The following is a 26,348-nucleotide window of genomic DNA, read 5'->3' as shown; positions in this document are numbered from 1 at the left end:
GCCAATTCAACCCCCAATTCTCTACAAGCTGGGTAAATCTCTTCTGGGTATGTTCATTTACATCAGATTTTCTCTCAACATCATCTGTACGAAGCGGTCTTGGCAGGAGCCTTCTGACCTGTTGTAGTCTGGACTGGAAGCCCTTCTTTGCCGGGTATACAGCCGCCATTTTGGGATTTCCCTTCCTCTTCGCCCTGGGGAGGCGGGCCTCCTATGGCTTCATCCTGTGACTACTTCTTTCTTGCTTTACTCCTTTGTTTTAGCAGAGCGTAGTCTCTGGTATCATTTAAGAAAAGTATGTAGAAGATTGTGTGTGTCTGTGTGTGTGTGTGTCTGAAAATACCTTTATTCTACCTTCTCATTGATTATTAGTCTATATTATTCTTGGTATAAAATTCTAGATTAGAATTATTTTTCCTTATGTAAAACAAATTGTCTTCTGGCTTTTAATGTTGCTGTTGAGAAATCCAAACCAGTCTGATTTATCATGCTTTGTATATACCTCTACTTCCACCCTAAAGCTTACTTCCCTGTATATTCTGAGGTTTCAAATAATGTTCCTTTGGTGTTTGTCTATTTTTAGTGCACTAGGCTGGTCTTTTAAATCTGTAAAATCAGGTCCTTCATTTTCTTGAAAGATTTCATTGATGATTCCTCCTTTCTCTTTCCACTTGCCTTCAGGAACTCCTTTCCTCTAGATGTTGGACCTCCTGCAATGGTCACTAATTATTTTACCTTTTCTCTCCTAATTTATATCTATTTACCTTTTTACTTTACATTCTGTGAGATTTCCTCAATTTTAGTTTTAGCTATTGTATTGTGGTTTTCATTTTTGCTATTATACATACTTTTATTTTCCCAGAGTTCTTTTTTGGTTCTACACATATTTCTTTTGAAGTATAGCCTCTTTTTCTTATTTTATGGATATAATATCTTATCTCTGATAATCTTTCTTTTTTACCCAAATCATAGTTTCCATGGATAGTGTGTTTCCTCCAGGTTGAGATTTTTGTTGCTTGCTGTGAGTCTGTTACACAAACTGGAGCTTTCCCTAAATCTCTGCTAATCCTTGACTGCCTGCTCATATTTAGAAGTAAAAGACTAGAAAGCTGATTGGATGCTCTGAATATATAGGTAGGCCTGTTGACTGAACGTCACTGTAGGGTAATCTGGATGTGCCAATTTCAGTATCTTGTCTTCTTGGACTGATCAGATCTCCTAGAGAGGGAATCTCTAGTCTCTTGACTGGAGGATAAAGGAATTGCTCCCAGTGTATGAGGAGCTGAGTCAGGGGAGAGGACTGGGGATCTCAACATTCAGAATGTCTACATTAATTGGATCCTCCTCTTTTCAGAATACTCCTCAATTGCGCCTGGTGTCTGCCAGTCCAGAGATCCTGCGATTCATTCTTTCTAGGTAATATACCTCCAGTCTTCTGTCTGAACTAGGGGTGGAAGCAACTAACCAGCAACACAGAGTAAGGAGAGACCTATAGTTCTCACTGATTTTTAAACATTTTTAAAAGTTAAGATTAATCTTCTTAACATATGATTGTCTCTTTACCTGGAGTTAGGCCAAGCTTGAGGTGAAGGGCACAGACCTCCAAGACTGATAGTTCTGCCCAAGATTCCTGATGCCAGTTGCAAATTTGGGGGTCCCCAGGGCTATCCTCATTTCAGACCAATTGGCTATACATTTGAGAGTTCACACAGACTCTGTCAGATTTGATAATACACTAGAACAACTCATAGAACTCAGGAAAGTGCTATTACTTATCATTATGGTTTTATTGTAGCAATAGGATACAAATAAGAGCCAGCCACAGGAACACACACATAGGGAAGAATCTGAGGCTAGCACAAATCTTCCAGGTCCTCAGGGATGTATTACCCTTCTGTTGTTGATGTGTGACAATGCACATGGAATACCACCAATTTGGGAAGCTTGTCTAAGCTTCAATGTCCATAGTTTTTATTGGGGCTGCATTACATAGGTGTGATTGATTGAATCACCACCTACATCATTGCCCAAAGCCTCAACCCTTTGACCACATGATTGGTTCTTCTGTCTGGCCAGCCCTCATTCTGAGTCACCTTATTAGCACACACTTACCAGGTATAGTCTAAGGGGCCCATCATAATTAACTCAGATATTCCTAACACTTGGGAAATTCCAAGGGTTTAGAGGTTACTTCCTGGGACCTGGGGCAAAGGCCCGTCTTTTCTTTAGATAAAGGTAATTCTTCCCTACACGACACTCCACCTTTACTTCCAGAGGTACCTGGTTCCATCAATTTCAAAATACTTTAAGGATTCTGAAGTAAAAATCAGGTTGGTTCTTTGTTCTCTGTACTGCTGACTTAAGGTTTAGTTTTTGTGAGTTGGTTAAGTCATTTATCATTTATACATCTAATTTCTGGCTTCCAAAATCCCATTTTTCTTCCCATTCTTGAGTGGTTATACTTAACAAAAAACCTTTTTCAGTAGTGTTGGTAGGGTTTCTGGAAGAAGAATTAGGTCTGTGTATTCAGTTGGCCGTCTTTACTCAGAAATTGCCCCGGCCTCTCCCAATTAATTTTTTGTTTGTTTGTTTGTTTTTTGAGATAGGGTCTCACTGTGTCACCCAGGCTGGAATACAGTGGTGAGATCACAGTTCACTGCAGCCTTGACCTCTTGGGATCAGGTGATTGTTCTACCTCAGCCTCCCTGGTATCTGGGACTACAGGTGCATGCCACCATGCCTGGCTAAGTTTTTGTATTTTTTTTGTGTGTGTGTGTGGAGATGGGGTTTTATTATGTTTTCCAGGCTGGTCTCGAACTCCTGGGCTTAATTAATCTCCCACCTTCATCTCCCAAAGTGCTGGGATTACAGGCATGAGCCACCATGCCCAGCCCCAACTTATTTTTATTAACAACCTTTTTGTAGAATACTTATTAACACCTGGTAAATGCTAAATTAGCAAATACTTCTATATTGCTGAATTAATGCAGATAACTAATTCAGACTTCAGAATCTTTCAAGATGACCTTTCCCTCAGGACTCATTTCTTTCCTACTTTACATATTGAGGTCACAGCATATAAATAGCTTCTTATTGCTTGTTGACTGTAGAGAATGTGGGCTAAGGAGGGATCTTTTATCTTCAATCTTGCCTATTTTTACAATGTTATATATATATATGTTTATATATACAATGTTTATATATATATAACTCTTTAATTAAATTTAAAATAATTTTAGAACAAGAAAAAAGTAGAAACATTGCATGAAATGATCCTTAAAATTTTTCCACTTCAAATCTATAATACTAAGATTGTGAGTAGGGTTAATGGAGAACTAAAAATGGAGAATTCTTTCTATATTTAATGGAGTAGGTAGGGCACAGTGCAGAACTCTTTTAATCATTTTGATCCAAAAGTCAAACTTTGTATTCCTTCTCTCTATATATCTTTTCTTTCTGGGCTAGAAAGAAGTTTTTAAGGTTACACTTTGTGTTAATAAAGTCTTTGCTTGGAAAAGTGGATGTTGATCCTCTCATAATGCTGATTTCTTATTTCATTTTCTTGGTAAATAAGAGTGCATGTATTGACTTTCCTGTACCATTCTAGGATACAACAGTAATCGAATTATTCTTTTTTGACAATCTTTTTAGAATCCTTGCTCCTTGCAAGATTTATTCCAAATTCCATAACATGGCATTCTCATCCCTCTTACAATATGGCAGCAACTTACCTTGTAGCGTAATCTGTTTCTTGGCCCCATCAAGCTTCCTGTTCCCTTCAACACTCAATTATTTGCTGATTCTCCCAGCTTCTTGGTGTTGAGGTATCTTTATCCATGCAGTTTCCCCAGCCTACAATTCCTTCACCTCCCTTCCATCTCTGCTTGTTTAAATGATATCCTTTTTCTCTTTTTAAAAAAATTTTGTTTATTTTTAACTTGTATTTTAAGTTCAGGGGTACAAGTTCAGGTCTGTTATATAGGAAAATTTGTGTATTTGGGGTTCGTTGTACAAATTATTTCATCACCCATGTATTAAGCCTAGTATCCATTAATTATTTTTCCTGATCCTCTCCCTCCCCCTACCCTCCACCCTCTGAAAGGCCCTCGTGTGTATTGTTCACCTTTGTGTGTCCCTGTGTCCTCGTCATTTAGCTCCCACTTATAAGTGAGAACATGCAGTATTTGGTTTTCTGTGCTTGTGTTAGTTTGTTAAGGATAATGGCCTCCAACTCCATCCATGTCCCTGCAAAGGACATGATCTCATTCTTTTCTATGGCTGCATAGTATTCCATGGTGTATATGTACCACATTTTCTTTATCCAGTCTACCATTGATGGGCATTTAGGTTGATTCCATGTCTTTGCTATTGTGAATAGTGCTGCAATGAACATATGCAGGTATGTGTCTTTATAATAGAATGAATTATATTTTGGGTATAGGATTGCTGGGTCAAATAGTATTTCTGTCATTAGGTCTTTGAGGAATCACCACACTGACTTCTGCAATGGCTGAACTAATTTACACTCCCACCAACAGTGTATAAGCATTCCTTTTTCTCCACAACCTTGCCAGCATCTGTTATTTTTTTGACGTTTTAATAATAGCCATTCTGACTGGTGTCAGATGGCACCTCATTTTGTTTTTGATTTGAATTTCTCTAATGATCAGTGATGTTGAGCTTTTTTTCATGTGATTATTGGCCACATGTATACCTTCTTTTGAAAAGTGTCTGTTCATTGGCTGGCTGTGGTGGCTTATGCCTATAATTCCAGGACTTTGGGAAGTCAAGGTGGGCCAATAGCTAGGAGTTTGAGACCAGCCTGGGCAACATGGTGACACCTTGTCTCTACAAAAAAACACAAAAGTTCGACAGGCGTGGTGGTGTGTTCCTGTGGTCATAGCTACTTGGGAGCTGAGGTGGGAGGATCACATGAACCCAGGAGGAAGAGGTGCAGCGAGCTGAGATTGTGCCACTGCATCCCAGCCAGGGCAACAGAGGAAAGAGAGAAAGAGAAAGGTGGGAAGGAGGGAAGGAGGGAAGGAAGGAAGGAAGAAAGAAAGTTGTTCATGTCCTTTGCCCACTTTTTTATGGGGTTGTTTTTCTCTTGTAAGTTTGTTTAAGTTTCTTATAGATGCTGGATATTAGACTTTTGTTAGATGCATAGTTTGCACAAATTTTCTCCCATTCAGTAGGCTGTCCATTTACTCTGTTAATAGTTTCTTTTGCTGTGCAGACGTTCTTCAGTTTAATTGGATCCCATTTGTCAATTTTTGCTTTTCTTGCAATTGCTTTTGGTGTCTTCATCATGAAATCTTTGCCCGTGCCTATGTCCAGAATAGTATTGCTTGGGTTGTCTCCAGGGTTTTTATAGTTTTAGGTTTTACATTTAAGTCTTTAATTCATCTTGAGTTAATTTTTGAATGTGGTGTTAGGAAGGGTTCAGTTTCGATCTTCTGCATATGGCTGGTCAGTTATCCCAGCACCATTTATTGGGTAGGGAATCCCAGACCCATTTTTATAAGCCACCTGAAATGTTACCTTCTGTAGTAAAGGTTCGCACTTATCTTTCTTTTACTCAGGATAATTGACACTCCTGGGGCCTTACTGGGCTTTTGTTTGTTTGTTTTTGCCCTTCATGTATTTGACCATAGCCTGTTGGTGCAGTAGGTATGAGTATGTGTTTGGGTCAGGGAGAGACGGGGAGAGGAGAGAGAGAGGTGAGAGAGAGAGATTGTTTCTATAAAGTTATAATTTCCTTGAGGGTAAATATGATGAGTCACATATACATAGAATGCCTTTTATATAGTTGATTTTCAGTAATGTCAGTTGATTTAAATTCTGACCACTAAATGTCAGTTGATTTGAAATGAATCTTGTTTCATTTTCTTTACCTTAATAGCATTGACAAAGGCAACAATTGTACAAGTTATGTATTAAAGTTTTACAAATCCAGTCTCTCTCACGACAATTTCTTGAACAATAGAAAGGTGACTGCCTAATATTTAAAGGTGATTTTTAGCAACTTGGGATGAGGGTGAGAAGTATGAATGCTCATTAGTGTTCACTGAGTCCAGGTCCACATACTGATGACCATGGGTGCCACTGCAGCTGCCTGCCTGAAGCAGCCAAATGAATCTCTGTGTGACAGGAAATGACTGCTGTAGTGGAGGAAAGAAAATACAGAAGGCATGATGAATATCTGAGTCAATCTGGGTATCCCTGCCACAGGAATATCTGAATAACTGGGGAGAGGGGTAGGAGGAAGGTTTGAGGGGAGAAGATGATTGATTAAGTGTGTTATGGTTGACAGCAGACTGTTCTCTGGGCCAGGGAGTTAGCGGGTATTTGAGGAAAGACCCAGGAGATGGTGCATGGTCTCTAAGTGATTAGCAGAATGTAATCACCCATCTGCCGAGGGGCACAGCTGTACCAAAGGACATATTCAAGAAGGAAAAGGAGAGAGAAACACCAGTGATAACACCGAGATCTTTTAAATTATGGAAATCTGTTTGGGCTCCCCTATTGACATGCTGTTTCCCCCCTGGGGCACTTGCAGTCCTTCTCCTCACTGACATCCACTTGTAGGCTGGCCTGTTATTGCAAGAGGATTAGAAAGTGAGATTAATCTGGGGCTACTGCAGTGCTCTCACTAAACAGTGTTACTCTACATGAGTACTGGAGGGCACTGGGGTGGGCAGGGAAAGAGAGCAAAGGGGAAGAAGGCATCAGGCAGCAATTATGGACATTTCCTTAGGAGCATCTTACAGAAGCCACTTTAACTTTTTCCCTAAGTACAAATTTAACTTAATATTTGGCAGCAACTCTTTGCCTCTTCTATTTTAGAGCTTAAAGCCATTTAAAGTTTCCCAGCTCTTGACCCAGCAAAAGGCATGGGAGGTAGGCAGGCAGCAAGATTTAAAACTAAGTGACGAATCAGATCCTCATTTATCTGGCTAGGCAGTGGCATTTAATTAACCAATGTATTAAATTTGTTTTTGTGTTTTCTTTGCCCAATCTGGTATCCTGGAATCAGATACAGGGTACACCTCTGGAGTTTCTGTCTTTCTCCTTAATGCAATCAAGTCATGAGAGCTAACCTTAGACAAAAATTGAAACAGGCCAGAGGATTTTTTTATTTATTTCTAAATTCAGTGTCTGTATGAATAGGTTCTGTGAAGAGTGGTTATAAAAATGTAAGAGAAGAAATGAAGGGGGAGAAAAAGGAAAATTATGTGATGGTTAATATAATTTTTTCTACCTCTGTTCTGTAATAAGTGCTATGTAGCAAGCACATCTGTTAATTTGACTAGAATTATGCTTTAATCACTTGCTTATGTTTTAAGCAGTAAGCAGGACGAGAAAGACTGAGAATAAGAATGTAAGCTTAGGGTTGATTTACATGATGAAAAGACTGCCTCTCAAACTGTACTCATGATAATGCTCTTACATGGAAAGAACAGTTTCTTGCTGAGACAGAGCAGGAATTTATTTGGCTGAAATTGGCTTTGTCAGCTAGTCATGTTAGCACAGTACTATTAATTTATCCTGCTTTAAGATTGTTGGGGTTTTTGAGAGTATAGTCTTGATTCTTCTGAACCATGACTGGAAGTGCTCTGTCCACCCAAAGACTCTTTTCTATAGTGATCCTTGTTCTGGCAACTGTCTCCTTTTTCTCAGCCCACTCATCACTGCTTGTTTGCAAAAGGTCTGCCTATGACTGCACAATCCTGGAGCTTATACATTAGCTTCCAAATAGGGACTGCATAGCAGCCCTCTCTGCCCAAGAGATTTAGGCCACTAAGGGAGTATGAAGCTAGGACCCTACTGGCACCAGTGTCCTCCAGCATGGTGCAGCCCCGACACTGACCTTCATATTGTTTGGCCACAAGAAGAGAAACAGCGGGGAGAGGAGGAGCCAGATGATTAATCCTGAAGGGCCATTAGGGACAAAACCATTTACAGTGAGTACAGTCGGCAAGATACCTGGCTTTTCTGTTATTTTATTTAAGAGAGAAAATTGTAAAAGAAAGGAGAGAGAGGTGGGAAGCTTTGATGGCGATGTAGCCGAACTTTTTTGTCTCCTGATTTGGTCGAATGAACTTTTCTAATTTAAATGTGTTTGTTTATTCAAGTCGAATGCCTTCTGCTAGCGTCAGGCTCCAACCCAAAACTTGTGGACATGAGATCGCAGAAACAGTCCTTGTTAATAAGCCATCCATGGCATGTTTCTATAGGATTATAGAGTAAGATGGAAAAACCCTTTTATAATTTTTTTTAGAAAGCCTTAAAATAATTACTGCTTTCAGCTATTGCACTTTAATTATTGCCTCTTCTTTGGATTTGTGTAAAGGAAAGGATTTGATGGATGTTATTTTTAACAGCAGCTGGGATAAAGGTGGTATTATCACTAATGCTGGAAAGGTGGCCGCAGACAAGCATTTGATGTAGGGGGAGGGAGATGAGAGGTCACTGGGTTCCAAAAAGCTGGCCGATCACTCCTTTCACACCATCTTGGAGCCAGAGTTGTAACTCGGTGGGTGCCTATGTGCCCTTAGTCAAATTTTTTTATTTTCACCGTCAGAACTTGTAGTCTAAGCTTTTAAAAAAATGTCTCTGTGACTAGAAAGAAATCTTATTGCAAGATGACTTGTAAAAAAGAATTCAAAACTTATGTTATTTACAAATATAGACTTACGCTCAATTTCCTGCTTTCTGTTTGCATTCAAATGGAGTAATTAGCTTGATGAGAAAGAAACTTGAATAATCCTGATAAGGGCAAGAAAAATGTTAACAAAGACTATTACTGTAGGTTTCCACAATTGGAAGCATTTTTTAAAAATTATAATATATCTTTAAAATCAGATGTGATTGTGTTAAAATCAGAAATAGAATATGACCATCCATATATGCTACATTTAAATGTGAACTACTACTAACAACTGAAAAATGTAGTAATTTCTTTTCATGAAAATGGGCAATTAATCCATTTTATGCTACTACCCAGGCTTGCTGTGCTTAATGATAGATATACCATTCTTTTCCTAGTGGCAAAGATACATGTGAGGGAAAGTAAATAGAGTTGAAATGAAACTTGAGTAAAGCACGCTTTGCTTTATTTCTGCGGGTTATAGAAATTCTCTTGTGTATAGTCTGATCAGTTAAATGTGGAAACATAGCATTCTAGGTAAAAGTTTTATAGTTACAGGAAAATTTTGCTTTGGCAGCTTGAATGTAAGATTTCTTTGTACTTTACTCAGGTAGGATGCACATCCTCTCCTCTCCAGCTATGCTTTTGTTTCATATTTTTATTTTATTCTGATTTGTCTTCTACGTATATAGCCACATCTGTTTTGTCAGTCTTAAGTGGCAGACTTCTAGAGGGGAGAATCTCCCATATTTGTTCCTCTGGGAAGAATTAACAACAAAAAATGTGTAAATAATGACTTAACAAAACGCTTTTTTCATGATAGTAATTTATTCCTTTTCATTAAGTAGGACACATCTATCAATAATACTTGTATGCTTTGATAAAATGGAGACCATCATTTAGTAGCTACACAGCTCTCAGGATAGGCAGGAAAATTCCAAGAGCTTCAAAATCTCTGGATAAATAACCCTAGGCAATCACAGATTCTTAGGGCAAATGGGATCCTACTGGCCGTCTAGTTCAATTTTGTCATTTTACAGATGAAGAAACTGAGGCCAAGAAATGTGTGGAGCGTTTTGCCCCAAATCATATAAAACTGCAGTGTGCTTAGTGCACGTAATGGTGTATATGGAAATGTTGCAAGTTGGGGCATAAATTGCACTGAGCTAATTCTTTAGCGTGCTTTTTAGTTTACAGTAGGATGTGTATTCCAAGGAAGGCCCTGCCTTGACTTAGGAGTTTCAGAGAAAACACAGTGACTAAGCACTGTTTTTCAGTTGTGCAGGGCTTTGGGGCAGGGCTTTGTGGGCGAGTGTGTATGTGTGAGTGTAGCTTAAACAGTTCATTGTATGCTGCCCTGGCTCAGCATTCAGTTTTCTAGTTTCAATGACTCTGGCTTCTTAGAGGAGGGAACCGTTGTGACACCAGTGTCTCCCTTTATAACCAGTTCTATGTTCTTGAACTAGAAACCTTATTAACCTTTATGTATCAGATTCCTTCTCTAGGGTTGTGATTCTAAACTTAACCCCAGAGGGCAGTGGCTCAATTAATCTTTTTTTAAATATTAAAAATTTGGGGCCAGGCGCGGTGGCTCAGGAGATCAAGACCATCCTGGCTAACACGGTGAAACCCTGTCTCTACTAAAAATACAAAAAATTAGCCAGGCGTGGTCGTGGGTGCCTGTAGTCCCAGCTACTCGGGAGGCTGAGGCAGGAGAATGGCATGAACCCGGGAGGCAGAGCTCGCAGTGAGCCGAGAGCATGCCACTGCACTCCAGCCTGGCCGACACTCTAGCCTGGGTGACAGAGTGAGACTCCGTCTAAAAAAAAAAAAAATTGGAGAAATTGGAATCAGCCTGAGGCTGGAGTATGGTTTATGAAGAAGTGGTATGATAGCTTACTCTTCCTGGAGTTTTATCCCTCTCAGTGAAATTTTGTTATCTTTTAATTGTTTTTTTTTTTTTAATAGCTGGGTCTAGTATTCTTATTACTTTTAAAACAGAATACAAGCATAGTTAAAAATGTGGGGTGTCTGCCTTATATTCATGGGAAAGAAAAAAAGTGTGGGATATGGATTTCTGCCTTTTGCAATCAGGTGGAGAAGGCTGTCGAATTGAAGCCTGAAGCCATTCTCTAAGGCAGGTATGAAAGTGGTAAACCTACTTAAGACATATATTTTGCTCTTTACAAATAACTTTGTTTTAAAAATTTATCTGTAATTCTCTCTGTTTTTTTTTTTTTTTTTTTTTTTTTTTTTTTTTTTTTTTTTTTTTTTTGAGACATAGTTTCACTCTTGTTGCCCAGGCTACAGCGCAATGGTGCCATCTCAGCTCAGCTCACCACAACCTCCCCCTCCCGGATTCAAGTGATTCTTCTGTCTCAGCCTCCTGAGTAGCTGGGATTACAGGCTCCCGCCACTACACCAGGCTAATTTTTGGTATTTTTGGTAGAGATGGGGCTTCACCATGTTGGCCAGGCAGGTCTCGAACTCCTGACCTCAGGTGATCCGCCCGCCTCCGCTTCCCAAAGTGTTAGGATTACAGGTGTGAGCCACCGCGCCTGGCCTTCTCCTCATCATTTAATTCAAAAGTTAGATGCTTGAGAAATTAGAGAAAGGGATTATGCTGCAGTATTGGAAAGATTCTGAAAAAATATGTCATAGGAGTGACTTAGTCTTAAGGCTTTTGTCAACTCAACAAGTCTTTTTAATTTCCACTCCTTGTTCCTGTATGGAAAGATACATGTTTCTAGTCAAATTGGAAGCGTTTCTAAAAGTTTCCCCTCTCTTTTGGTATGTAAAAATAATTTTGCTTCTGTTGTTGAATATTTGTTATTTTACAAATATGAACTACTTTTTGACAATCACATTTAATTTCTGATCTTTTGGTGAGTCACCTTTCATCTTTGGGGGAATAACGGTGTAAACTAACTTGAATATGTAGAACCAGACAAAAAATTATAAAAGAAAAAGAAATTCATTGCCTTGAGTAGAAAAAGCTGCTCCTGAGACTAAAAATAGTGCTTATTTATTTTAAAATACAAGAGCCTAAAAGTTGTTGTTATACTAGACTGGTTCCAGAAGAAAGATAAATTTAATAGCTGGATAATTAAACTAATTAAATTTATCTTAAAACCCAACCTTACTTTATGATGAATTACACTTATGTTATTTTAACTTATTTGGTTAATATTTTACTGTTTATATATTTCAGACCAATTTATTACCCTTTGAATTCCAGAAACCTCTAAAAATTCCATATAATCAAATATTAATGTAATTTAGATTGAGAGTTAATTAGATCTATTCAGGACAATCCATGATTTATATTTTCTAGGAAAGTAAAGATTTGGGATTGTCACAGGTTATTATTTAGCTAACAAATCATAGAAAGGAGCAACATCTCCTGAATTCAGCTCAGTGTTTTTTGCAATTAGAACATCTTCCCACTGTAGCTGTCCCATGTATTGAATATGTTGATTTTACAGTCAAAATGATGTTTGGATACTTTTAGTAGAAAAGCCCAAAATAATCGTGGCTTGAACAAGATAAAAGCTTGGCTTTTTTCTCACATAAAAGAAGTACAGGGCAGCACTCAGACCTGGTATGGTAGCTCCTCTGTTATCGTGTGGGACCCGTGTTTCTACCTCCGTGCTCCACTATCCTCCACCCGTCATAGTCAAAGGCCTTTCTGGGTCTGAGTTGCCAGCTGCTCTAGCCATCAAGTCCACGTTACAGGCTGGAAGAAGGGGAGGAAAGTAGAAGGGCATAAAGGGAGCCCCTCCTAATTGAGTCAGCTCCCTGTGAGCAGCTCTCCCAGAATTTCAACACAACAATTCCACTCATTGGCCAGAGCATGGCCACACCTAGCTGCAAAGGAGATAGGGAATGTAGTTTTAAATTCTGGGCAGGAATATGAACAGCTAAAAACTCGGATTTTGTTACTAAGAAATGAGGGAAAAATAGATGGGGGTGGCGGGGGGTAGTAGGCAATATCACAGTGGTTTTATGTTCATATTATTTCCTGGCTCTTGGGGCTACCATGTAGAAAATCAAAACACCTCTTTCTGTTTTTATTATGAGCTATGGTTTCTTAATTTAGAAATCTGGCTTAATTTAGAAATCCTGTTTCTTCTGTGAAGTATCATTTCTTTATTTGGCAATCTTGACTGACTCTTGCTTTCTTCTTTCCTCTTGCCTTTCAGCTGTTTTGGAAAGAAGTGAGGTTTAGACTTCTCCATGTTAACCATGAGCGTGACACTTTCCCCCCTGAGGTCACAGGACCTGGATCCCATGGCTACTGATGCTTCACCCATGGCCATCAATGTGACCCCCACTGTGGAGCAGGGTGAGGGAGAAGAGGCAATGAAGGACATGGACTCTGACCAGCAGTATGAAAAGCCACCCCCACTACACACAGGGGCTGACTGGAAGATTGTGCTCCACTTACCTGAAATTGAGACCTGGCTCCGGATGACCTCAGAGAGGGTCCGAGACCTAACCTATTCAGTCCAGCAGGATTCGGACAGCAAGCATGTGGATGTACATCTAGTTCAACTAAAGGTAAGGCAAGGTCTGTGATCCTCTCAGGATAGAAGTTTTCAAAAGGCTGTGGCACCTAGAGCCTGTGTTCTGTAATTTCCAATGAGGAATTGTCCAGGAAGAAAAGCACAGTAACAGGTTTCAAACCATTATCTTTATAGGTAAACATGGAAATAATTAATTCTTTTCTGATTTTACTTTATGTGCTGATTATCTAGAATACAACTGGCCTTTGGTGATAGTGCAGAGAAATGGGGAAAGGGAGGGGCATTCTTGTGCAGTGTTATCCAAATAAGTTATAAAGAATAAAAGTATTTAAAAACTCTTACAAAGGGTTTAATAAAAGACTGTCATAGGTAAAATATCACACTCAGCTGTGATTGTGAGTATGTGTATGTGACTATTATCTTCAGTTGAAGCTGATGCTGCCTTTGTGGCAAACACTGAATTCTGACATGGTGGGGAAGGGCAATGTTCTCCTTTTACAATGAGTTGTTTCATCCAGGCACAATGCATCATGTAGAACAAAGGTGATTTTATGACAACTCATCTAAAGTTCAGACATTGAAAAAAAGTCTGTAGCTTCTGAAGCCCTTTAAAAGCCTGACTGTTGGCAATAATGAAATGGAGGTGCTAGTTGAGAGTGCTACTAATAAAGTTTTTGGCCTAGGGACTTCAAGATAAGGTGAACCTTGCCCTGCCATAGTCACTCCTTTCTCCCAGGTCCTTGAGGGAAATACACACTCAGGTCAGTGACCCTGCAGAGCAAGACATGTTTATAGCCAGTCAGGGCACTGGCCACAAACCCCATGGTAAACTTCTAGTCAATTGGAAGTGATACTAAGGAAACTTCCTTTACCTAAACTGGTTCATCCTACATAATCTGAAATGAAAAGTCAAGCATTCTTGGATCTTAACACTTAAATGGTTTACAGGATGCAGCCATCAGCCTGAGGGGGAAAGATGGGCACTTAAAATGAAGCATAGAGCCTACAGCAGAGCAGGTTCAGCCTTCTCAGACTGGTTCAGCAGATCCTGAGCCCGTTAGGGGCAGCTTAACCAAGGGTCTTTCTCTCATTGGAACTGCCTATCACCTGCTTACCTTGGTCAAAAGGTATTTCACACCCACCTCCATCAGCTCCATCCCTTAGTATGGTCTGTCTCCCCTGCTGAGAAAGGAGCCCCAGGAGGGCATGAAGTCAACACAGTAATTACATAGTAATTACTCAATCAATAACTATTAAGGGGATAAATATAAATTGTCCTATGTTCGTTTTATTCTAGGATGTCTATCATGACTTTTTGGGGTACTTGTTTCATTAGGTTACTTAACCAATAGAGCCTTTCCACATTGAGTTCTAAGTCAAGGAGCCCTGGTTACTGCATGTGGCCTCAGAAAAGGTCTACACAAGTGTTTGGTTGTATCGCTTAATCTGCTTAGTTAAGTTTCTCTTGGTGGGCATGGTGGTATGCACCTGTAATCCCAGATTCTCTGAAGGCTGAGGTGAGAGAATAACCTGAGCCTGGGAAGTTGAGGCTGCTCATGCTCCACTGCACTACAGCCTGGGTGACAAAGTGAGACTCTGTCTCAAAAAAATAAAATAAAAATAAATATGCAAATGAGGTCATGTCACTTACTTGCTTCCTACTGGACTTACAGTAAAACTAAAGCTTTTTCCTGTGGCTCTGCTCTTGGCTATTTCTCTGATCCTGGCTCCTGTACTTTTCCCCTTGTTCATAAAGCTCCAGATTCACTGTAAGTTCCAAAGAAGCATTGGGTTTGTTCTTCTCTGACAGCTTTTCCTGTTCCCTCTGCAGAGAAGCTCTCTTTCCCCATTGTTACATGGCAGATTCTGGATCCTCACCAAGCTATCAGCCAGAGGCACAGTCATGTTTAACATCTGGGGGTGCAAGCCTGGGAGAGGGTTGGGCAGGGATTGGCAGTGAGGAAGTAGAGCCTCAGCCGTGTTTGGTGAAGGGCAAGCACAAAAAAAGAAGCTACCCATTACCTAACTTGTCTACACACTTCATACTCTCTTTCGCATTGCTGGTTCTAAGTCTTTTCATCATGCTCTTCTCTACCATTGTGTCAATACATGACTTTTTAAAAAACATAGTTAGAAAATGCTTTTAGAAAATGCTTGGGGCTGGGTGCAGTGGCTCACGCCTGTAATCCCAGCACTTTGGGAGGCCGAGGCGGGCAGATCACGAGGTCAGGAGATCGAGACCATGGCTAACATGGTGAAACCCCGTCTTTACTAATTAGCCAGGCATGGTGGCAGACGCCTGTAGTCCCAGCTACTTGGGAGGCTGAGACAGGAGAGTGGCATGAACCCGGGAGGCAGAGCTTGCAGTGAGCCAAGATTGCTCCACTGCAGTCCAGCCTGGGTGACAGAGCAGGACTCCGTCTCAAAACAAAACAAAACAAAAAAAATGTTTGGGGTAGGCTCTGTCTCTGCTCTTAAATTAAATGTCATTTTTTTTCAAATAAGCCATTCCTGATCCCTCTTCTTAAACCACCTACCACCCAGCCATTATCTAGTCCATCACCTAGCTTTATTATTATTATTATTATTATTATTTGAAAGAGGGTCTTTGTCATCCAGACTGTAGTGCAGTGGCACAATCTGGGCTCACGGCAACCTTTGACTCTCAGGCTCAAGAGATCCTCCTGCCTCAGGCTCCCAAGTAGCTGGGACTACAAGTGCATGCCACCATGCCCAGCTAATGTTTGTATTCTGTATAGTAGAGACGGGATTTCACCATGTTGCCCAAGCTCATCTTGAACTCTTGGGCTCAAGCAATCTTCCAGCCTCTGCCTCCCAAAGTGCTGGGATTACAGACGTGGCCTTTATTGTTATTTTTTTAATGGTTCTTATTACTAGCTGCAGTTACTTATTTATTTGCTTGTTTGTGTTTTCCCTAAGGACCTGAACTGTTGAGTTTTCTATTGTACGTCTGTTGTCTAGGACAGGGCCAGGCACTTAGAGAGGATTCAGTTCACACCTGTGGTTGTATAGGTGAGTCCAAGACTATGTGGTCAGTGCCTTCTTTCCCCATAGACAGGCTTGCGCAGCAAGTCACATAAGGAAGGCTGCTCAGTGAGGGCTGAATTAGGACAAAGACATTGGATGAATCAAGGCCCAATATGTTTGGAGCATTGCTCTCCCATTAGGAAAGGTCTGTGAGTAGTTCAGAAGTCTGGGGGATCTTGCCTGGGGAGTCTGCCCAGGAAAGTCTATTCTTCTTCTGTAAATGGTTGTGCCTGGCCCCTCTCACATCCCCCTTTTTGTTGTACTCCTTCTTTGGTAATAATTTTGGTTAATAAGCATAGTCCCAGGTCTTTTAAACCCAGAGCCACTCTTTTTCTTTAGAAGTGATTTTATCTTCTGGTCGTGTTGATCCTAAAGTCTATTTCCCAGAGACCACTCTTATCTCCCTTATTTCCAAGTTCTTAGGGGAAATTTTACCTCCAGAATGAACTACAGACAACTGTTATAAAGTTCCCATGGGGGAGTGATTGCTCTTGAGAGTGAATAAAAACAGAGATTAAAAATTGGAAACAATGAAATATACTGAGTATTTTTTTCCATTATTTTTAAAACTGAAAATGCAACCCTCGTATTTTGCTTCTTAGCTTCCAGATATTCTTCAGTAAGAAGTATGAGAAACCAGCTGAACCAAATTTAGAATCTCTCCCCCTTCTTTGGATTCAGAAGCTGTGCTGTACAGGAAAACCAGATCAAGAACCTTAAAAGGTTTTGATTTTAACTGAGACCTCTGGTTTGGGTGAATGTATTTGGGTGCTAAAAAGGTAAAGTAGGTATCTCTGCTTCCTGATTAACAGTCGTCTCAGGGAGAATATTATTTGTTTTCCTGGAAACATGATAGCAGGAAAGAGACAAGGTGTAGACTAGCTAGCATAGGCTAAATGAAATGGCTGGATAACAGACAGAAGTCTTGAAGTGACTTTCTGGAATCAGCTCCCCAAAAACCCACATTAGATAGATTCTGTCCTAAGCCACCTCCATATGAGATTTGGGTCTGTATCTTTGATTTTGATATGACTCTCAAAGTTAGAGTAGTCAACAGAGACTCTGTTTACAAGAGGTTCTGACTGGACTGTACCCAGGCTGTGATGCCTCTGACATCTGAAGTTAATGCACATACCCAGTGATCACATGGGGTCTGGAGGGCCTACTGGGAAAAAGGATTGAATCCTTTCCACAGCTGGGATTTGGGACATCAGATGGACCTGATGGACTGAAGATGATGGAAGTCTAAGGATGATGGGGCTCCTGGGAGAGGATTCTCTGTTACCATGGGACAAAAAATCTGCCCCAGTGTGGGGGGAGGAAAGGGGATGGTGAGTTGTGGTACAGTATGTTCCCAGCCCTGGAACCTGGGCTGGCACCAGGGCAGTGTGGGTAACTAATGAGGGGAAAGGGCTATGGTTGTGACTTGGAGGACCTCCCCAGTGGCTGAAGCCAACTTTCCCCTTGTTCAGCAGGTGCAAAAGGGAAAGATTATTCTCTTTCTTCCACTGCTGGGGCATAACTAGTAAGCGTTGCCTCAGATGGCAGTGGTGCCACCAAGGTGACAACTGTGGAGTCTAGGGTCCATAGTCGTGACAGAGAGCAACAGCCAGGGTTGATTCATGGGCATATCTAAAACATGCCCTTGGATTCTCATAAATTTTTGATAAGGAGAACGAACTCTGAGTGGAACTTAACTTCTGACATTAAAAGTTACTGGCTTGTTGGATTCTGATCTTAATGTTAACTTGACTGTGTGTTAAAGCCTGAAGCATTCAATTCATACCATCTTTGAGTAGTTTCCAGTACATCTTAAATATTATAAGCCCTGGTTTAACATTGAAGACAAAATATCTTTATTTTCTGAAAAGAGTAGTTATTTTCATTTTCGCCCTTTAGATCACTATTTTTCAACAAATAGATCTTAACCCATTTAGCAGGTTGTGAAATCAATTTAGTGAATTAAAGAGCTAAATATGAATTAGAAAAGGATTTCATGAATAATGATAAGTGCTATGTTGTAAAACTGGGTTTAATTAAAACCAAGTTCTTGGTCATGGTGTAAAAATGTATTTCTTTGAGTCAAGGCCAGAACAGTTTGATAGTGACTGCTTTAGGCCATTCCCAACTTTCCTCAAGATATTTGATGTATACTTTAATTTTGGAACATATTATGCAAGGAAATGTAATCTGCTGCTGTTTGTGTAACATTATTGTTTTAATTCTTATATGGGATTAAAATTTACATGAAATACCCATTAAATTGGCAACCCCAAAAGCATATCCCAAATCTCTGAAAATTGGAAGATGAGGTTGATGTATTTGTTGATGGGTATGAGGATGTTAACATTTATTATTTTCCCAAAGCCCAGATTTGTGACTGTAATCCTTTTTATGGTTGATGGGTGCTATGATCTCAAAATTCATATGTGGAAACGTAATTGCCAATGTGATAGGATTAAGAGGTGGGGTCTTTAGGAGCTGATTAAGTAATAAGGGGTCTACCCTCATTAATGAAATTAGTGACCTCATAAAGAAAGGTTCCAGGGAGCTAAGGCAGCAACAGGGTGCCATATTGGAAGTAGAGAGTAAGCCCTCACCAGACACAGAATCTGCTGGAGCCTTGATCCTAGACTTTCCAGCCTCCAGAAGTATGAGAAATAAATTTCTAGTGTTTATAAATTACCCAGTCTAAGGTGTTCTGTTATAGTAGTCAGAATGACTGACTATGTTTTCCTTAGGGTGTCTTCTTAGGGAGGCTGGATACTAGTGGTCAAGTGTATAGAGAGTGTGGTTTTATTATGATGCTTATTAGTGGAAATGCTCTTTCTACAATTAGTGCTAAGATTGTGTAAGAATATTTGGTATCATCAACTAATAAAAATGGTTGAAATAAAAAGGATGTCTGATGTTTGAATGGCTAATTTTAGATATTTAGAAGACCCAATGATGTGGGAAAAAAAATCTATCTCAATTAATTGTCAAGTAATTATCTCTCTCTCTTCCCCATCCAATGCTGGAAAACAGGCTAAGTGCTAAATAAATCCTTTTTTGATTGTTGAATGATTAATGTATTTTCATCATGATTTGGGGAGATGATATAAGCCTCAGACCTAGCACCTGTTTTGGACTACTTATGAACACTCTTGGTTAAGATATAGAAAAATTAATGTTGGTGATTCCTGGCACATAATTGTGGAAGATCTTTGGCTATACATGAATCTTAGCCATATGCACTAATGTATTTAGAGCTCAGAATGGGAGCCTTATTTGTTGAGGTGGCTCAATCAATCTAACAGATTGTACAGCTGTGTAATTTTTTATTAGCAAAAGTAGCATGGAAACTGAAGATTATCACAGATTTTGCAATTTGAAAGAAATAGTGAAAACAGTTTAGAGAAAAGTAATACATTTCATAAAAGGAGTCTGAAAAAAAAATCTAAAGAAACTGGCATTACTTTGATTAGAGAAGTGTTATTGGAGTTTGTTACTTAAAGATGTTGGTTTAATAACGTCACCATGAGCTCTCACTGAACAATAGCCATCTGTTTTTGTGGTCTCACAGGATTAGATATTTTTAGGGGCATCTACCAGAGATAGTATATGAGTTAACTCTTTCCTTGCCTTGAGAGTTTTCACTTCAATTGAATTCATAGAGTATCTAATGTACACTAGGAGTTTTACTTGTAGTATCTTATTTAATCCTCACAATAACCCTCTGTTAGAAATGAGGAGACTGAGTCTCAAAAGGTTAAGTGATCAACTTGGGAGTCAAATAATATATTTTGAGTCTTAAGTCTAATATTCTTTCTATTTTGGTGCACTGGCTTCATATCCTTCTACGGATGTGAGAAATTTAAGTGGCTATAAGGTATAATAGTTCTGGCTAGGTACAGAGGCATATGCCTGTAGTACCAGCTACTGGGGAGGCTGAGGCAGGAGGATTACTTGAGTCCAGGAGTCCTGGGCAGTAGTGCTCTATGCCAATCGGATGTCCACACCAAGTTCGGCATCAATATGGTGACCTCCTGGAAGCAGAAGACCATCTGGTTGCCTAAGAAGGGGTGAGCTGAACCAGGCTGGAAATGGAACAGGTCAAAACTCCCATGCTGATCAGTAGTGGGATCATGCCTGTGAATAGCCACTGCACTCCAGTGTGAGCAACATAGCAAAATCCCGTTTCAAAAAAAAAAAAAAAATTCTGGTTTTCTTACATTAGACAGTTAAGAGGAACGAATGTGAGGGTAGGGGGCTTATTTTATTAAGAAGATCCAACCTATGTGTATTTTAATTCATCATAAGTAGGAATGTGAGCAATTTGAAATGGGGACATAGATGAAGTCCTGGGGTCTCTTTGAGTAGGGGTGTCATAGCTACCTTGAATAAGGTGCCTATGTTACTACCTTGCCCACTCCGCTGTCTTCAAAATTTTACATCTCAAAATAGGGGAAACGTAATACAATTAAAGTGAAAAGGAAGTAAGGTGTGAATGACTAGTATCCTAACATGGAGGTGGGTGGAACAAGAAATGAACATCTTTAATGAAAAATGTTAACAAATCAATTGATTTCAAGCTGTGGCATGTGTAGAGACCATGGTTCTCACCCTTGGCTGCACAGTACAGTCTCCTGGGAAACTTTAAAAAACCCATTGTCTGGCCGGGCGCGGTGGCTCACGCCTGTCATCCCAGCACTTTGGGAGGCCAAGGCGGGTGGATCATAAGGTCAGGAGTTCAAGACCAGCCTGGCCAAGATGGTGAAACCCTGTCTCTACTAAAAATACAAAAATTTGCTGGGCGTGGTGGTGGGTGCCTTTAATCCCAGCTACTCAGGAGGCTGAGGCAGAGAATTGCTTGAACCTTGGAGGTGGAGGTTGCGGTGAGCCGAGATCTCACCACTGCACTCCAGCCTGGGTGACAGAGTGAGACTCCGTCTCAAAAACAACAACAACAACAACAACAACAAACCATTGCCCAGGCCATGTTCCAGAGCAGTGACGTCAGAATCTGGGTTTGGACCCAAGCATCTGTCTTTTAAAGACTCCCCAGGTGATTCCATTGCACAGCCAAAGCTGACAGCACCTGGAAGGAGATGCTTCAGAGCAGAGGATTTTTGGATACATCTTGCTTGTTCCATTTATTCCTCCTTCCTTCCAAACAGACAGCCAAGGATTTAAATACACTTTTTTTTTTTTTTTTTTTTTTTTTTTTTTTTTTTTTTTTTCCTCAGGAGCAAGGACTTCTACATGATTTGTTTGAACTTCTTCAGTTTTTCAAGTAACTTCATAAAGTCAGTATACGCAAAGGGAAGGAAGGGAATAAGTACATGCCAGACACTTACCTATGTGCTTTAAATGTACTATCTTATGTTATTATCTTAACTTTTTAAATACAAAAGAAAAACCCAATCCAGATAAGGCAAATATTTCTCTCTCATTTGATTTTCACAACTCCTCTTTGAACTAGAAATCATCTTACAGAGCAGTCCAGGCACAGGGCTGCCCATCTATGGTTTTGCAGGTTACATATGAATGGCACCTGTTGAAGTTGTGCAGTGTACCACCTGCAGGGCCTTATGTGGCTATTTTATATAGTCATGGGAGATACAAACATCTTTGTGTAGGCAAAGGTGTTTTGGATATGAAAGACAGAATGGTTCTTTTCTTGTCTGGATCCAAGGCATAATGGGAGGTATATACATATGATTGAGCCTGGTGGAAACACATTATGAAGGACCACAAAAACTTAAAATGGCTCAGGAAAGTCTGGACTTGATTACAGTAGTCATAAAGACACCCACAAACAAAGTAATAATGCGGTAAAATAAAACTGTGTCTTAGGATGATTTTGCAAGTGTGTTCAGGTTAGTCTGGAAAGGGGAGAGATGTGAGACAGTTATGAGGCTGTTGAGTAAGTGATGCAGAGTAGCTGGGCTTGGGTGGTGGAAGTGGGAGGCAAGAAAAAGTTCATCAGACCAGACACCAAGCAGAGGAGTTAGAGGCAATTGGTTTTCTCAGTTTAATTTGCCCTCATCAGGCTCAAACTGAACTTATATGTCTCTTGTCAGTTGCTATTAGGGCTGAGGGTTGTTTTTTCTTTGTATAAATGTGAATAGAATAAAAAGGAACAGAATAGAAATCTCTTCTCTGTCCACTTTAACAATGTGGCTGTTATCAGTGGGCTTTTTGGTGTAAGCTGCTTCTATTGTTCTGTGATACTTTAATGTACCAATTTTCTTCATTATTTGAATAAGGAAGATTTGCCAAATATATCATTAAATTGAAAAGGAATATGTGAAATTCAGTATGAGAAGTGATCTACTTCTCTCAAGAAAGAGGGAATGATTATAAGGTCTACTGGAGAATGAGTTCAAAAGTCTGACAAACTGGCCTTTGGCAAATTATGAAGAAGGTCTTCTGTGCTTCTTGCATTTTTTCTTCTTTCCAAAAATGTAATTTCTATTAAAAGCTTCTATAAAGTAATTCAAGCAATAGTGTTAACAATGGCTGCATCTTCAACATTTACCTCTGCAAAGGGAAAATGGAATCCATTTCTGTAATAGTGAGTCAGGCGTGATGAGGAGAGAGATTGTCACTAAGGATGATTCTTGAGTTCTTCAAATAATACCACATAGGAGACTACCTCTTATGTATGTATCTATGCTCCTATCTTGGAAGTAACTAGGAATAAAATGTTGTTTCATAAAACATTTAAGTATAGCATTTACTTCTGTTAACTTCTATCTGTCCTCCCACAGTGCAAATTCTTGGGCATGGCCTCTAAGTTCCTTGAAAATCTAGACCAGCTGGCCTGTTATTCCCTCTCTTGACATTTTCCTTTCTGCACCTCTAACAAGCCATGCTCATTCATAAATCCATACCTTGGAATATGGTTTCTTTCTTCTCTCTCTGGGAAATTACCTCATTCTTTACCCCAAACTTCTCTGCCTGGAAAAATTGCTGTACGTACTCTGAATCATAGCTAAAATGTCATCTGCTTGGTTAAACCATCTTGCCAGCCAAGCTGGTTAATCCTTCTGTAGGTTTTCTGGTTCTTTTTTCTTTTTTTGAGATGGAGTCTTACTCTGTTGCCCAGGCTGGAGTGCAATGATGCAATCTTGGCTCACTGCAACCTCTGCCTCCCTGGTTCTAGCGATTCTCCTGCCTCAGCCTCCTGAGTAGCTGGGACTACAGGCATGTGATACCATGCCCAGCTAATTTTTTTGTATTTTTAGTAGAGATGGGGCTTTGCCATGTTGGCCAGGCTGGTCTTGAACCCCTGACCTCAAGTGATCTATCCGCTTTGGCCTACCAAAATGCTAGGATTACAGGTGTGAGCCACTGTGCCCTGCCAGTTCTCCCCTTATTTTCATATGTCTATCGTAACATAATCATGGACATGGCATTCAATTTGAGATATTACTACTCCAGCTATTTTTTTCTATTCCTATATTCATTCATATTTCTATTTCTGTATTCATATCTGTGTTGATACATTTGTATGACTTTGAAATCCAGAGACAATGAGCATAAAACTTGTTTCCTTTATTTTGTTGATTAGATACATACAAACTAATAGACTGGTAAATAATTGGCAGATCTTCCTTAGGGAAAGCTAGTTCCCATACCTGTACTGGAAATCTGAGGGTGTGAATCAGATTCCGAGATGTGCTGGACATTTTGTATTTAGGGATGATTTGAGGGAGAAAGCCTCACCTCAAAAGTTCTATTTGCGGTTTTATATATAATGCATTGAAGAATATTTAAAGGTAAATTATGTTGGTTGATAACTTGATGTCATTACTATAAGAGATTCAGGGATGTTGTATTTTAGCTTATTTGAATTTTCTGTGCAATATTTTGCATAGACAAATATAGGATTTGTATAAGTGTACCACAGTTACCTCGTTATAATGGCAAAAACTATTTGTTAAATACCATATGTACTTGATGTGCTCAATTCTATATAAATGTGTTAATTCTGGTAGTTATCCCATAATCTGTTGGATTATGCTCTTTTATAATGAGTAACGAGCTAGGTAAATAAAAATGAATCTAAACTTTGTATGGATTAATACAGAAGATATTATTTGTATATGTAGGATACAAGGTTTCCTTTTCATTTTTCTCCTTTCTGCTTCTTGTGATCTACATGTATCTCTTCCTAGTAGTTATAAACCTGAGATTAAACCTGAGATATCTGTATTTCAAAAATTATTTATTTTTACTGTCATAGATTAAGTTATAGACTTATAAGAATAGATTGTTAGAAAATGGTAAGTTTTCTTAAAGCTAGTAGACATCTTTTTTTTTTTAAATTTTCAAGAGTGTTGGGCTTAGCATTTCCTATAGATCTACAAGCAACTGTTTTTTTTTTTTTTTGTCTGCCACAGGATCTGAAGTATAAACATTTTATAACTGTTTAATGTGGTTATTTTAAAATTCAGTACACCTTTAAAAATGCAATACCATGAATGTGTTGCAGGTTTCCAGAACAAGTTTACTGACACTTAAAGCACAAGGCTTTATAAAGACAATGTATTTATTTGATAGAATTGGGTTTCTACTTTTATTTTAAAAAGCAAATGTAGTATTTTTTTACTCATCACACTTAAATTATTTGTTTGCAGTCTTTTATTGATATTTTTATAGATTTGTTAGCCAAAGATAGCAAAAAATTCTTATTCTGAAATGAAACTATTTAAGATGATTATGTTTCCCTCTCCCCATGTTATGACCCCAGCTAGACATCACAGCATGAATTCCACCTTTACAACTATTCCCAGCCATATTTGACTTAAAACCAGTGATTCAAGGCCTAGCAAACAACTCATCTCTCTACTTAAAAAGCTTCATGCACACTCAGCCTGCATTGCTCTGAGAGCACCTTGTCTCTTAATACATAATTTAGCACCAGTGTTTACTACCTTGCATTCTTATTTGCTTTTTTCATATGTTATTTTCTAGTTTCCTCAGACAAAACTAAGAGCTTTTTAAGGGCAGTTTCTCCTACTTTTTTTTTTTTTTTTTTTTTGAGACGGAGTTTCGCTCTGTCGCCCAGGCTGGAGTGCAGTGGCCGGATCTCAGCTCACTGCAAGCTCCGCCTCCCGGGTTCACGCCATTCTCCTGCCTCAGCCTCCCGAGTAGCTGGGACTACAGGCGCCCACCACCTCGCCCGGCTAATTTTTTTGTATTTTTTAGTAGAGACGGGGTTTAACCGGGTTAGCCAGGATGGTCTGGACCTCCTGACCTCGTGATCCGCCCGTCTCGGCCTCCCAAAGTGCTGGGATTACAGGCTTGAGCCACCGCGCCCGGCCTCTCCTACTTTTTTGTATAAAATTGTAAATTCTATTTTGGTCAACTAATTGACTGAATCCTCGTGTTATAATTTTAAATTTTCCTTCTGCTCTTTCTAAGTGGCACTGGCGTACTAAAAAAACCATAACCTCCCAAGGACATTTCATTTGCAAGTATTCACTAGTATTTTAAAATTAGTGTAATTGTTCATAGAAGCTTTGGGGTTAGGACTTGGCCAAAAAAGCAGAATTTTCCTGGAATTAACCCAGAGAAAAATTTGACATTTTTTAAAAATAAGAATGAGATGTTGAGTAACCTTAATTAAGTTTCTTCAAAGACAGCAGACTCCAGTTAATATAACCTAAAATTTGGGTCAAGTTAAATTTTGAAACCCTTTGAAAGTCTTTTATTAATTCAAATCTTCAAAATTGTCAGTGTATCACATAGTCATGTTTAAGAGAAAGTAGAATTATGCATCTCCCTCCATCTTGGACTAGTTGGCAACTTAATAATTCATTGACATCCATTTTCTGTCCAAGTGAGAGGATGTGCTCACTCATGGCATTCTAACAGCTCCTACGGTGAGAGTCTTGGTTTCAAAGGTTAAAACAAGTATACTGACATATTTAAATCAGTTACAAATCTACCCATGCACACTGCTTTTTCTGTAGTAAGGACAGCAAATGGGAAGAACTAGAAATGAAATGCACTGAACATTTTGATTAATGATGCCCAGGACCGAAGATCCTTTTTCAGGGAAGGAAAAACATCTATAAATGAGGTAAACTGAGTGATTTTCATTTGTAGTTGAGTAACAATACCTCAGTGGC

General features: G+C 39.4%; 1 protein-coding gene across 1 annotated transcript in view; it reads left to right on the top strand.

Moving 5' to 3' along the window:
- The window catches only part of AKAP6 (A-kinase anchoring protein 6), a 653,085-nt gene that overhangs the window by 224,779 nt on the left and 401,958 nt on the right, over positions 1–26,348 (top strand). Inside the window, exon 3 of the mRNA XM_030931392.1 lies at positions 12,853–13,210. Coding sequence (XP_030787252.1) covers positions 12,887–13,210 — 324 coding nt within the window. The 5' untranslated portion in view covers positions 12,853–12,886. The remainder of the gene's footprint in view (positions 1–12,852; positions 13,211–26,348) is intronic.

The sequence above is a fragment of the Rhinopithecus roxellana genome, chromosome 5 (genome assembly GCF_007565055.1).
Source record: "Rhinopithecus roxellana isolate Shanxi Qingling chromosome 5, ASM756505v1, whole genome shotgun sequence".
In the NCBI taxonomy this organism is placed as follows: domain Eukaryota; kingdom Metazoa; phylum Chordata; class Mammalia; order Primates; family Cercopithecidae; genus Rhinopithecus; species Rhinopithecus roxellana.
Note: the sequence above shows the minus strand (reverse complement) of the source record. Positions and strands in the feature narration are given on the sequence as shown.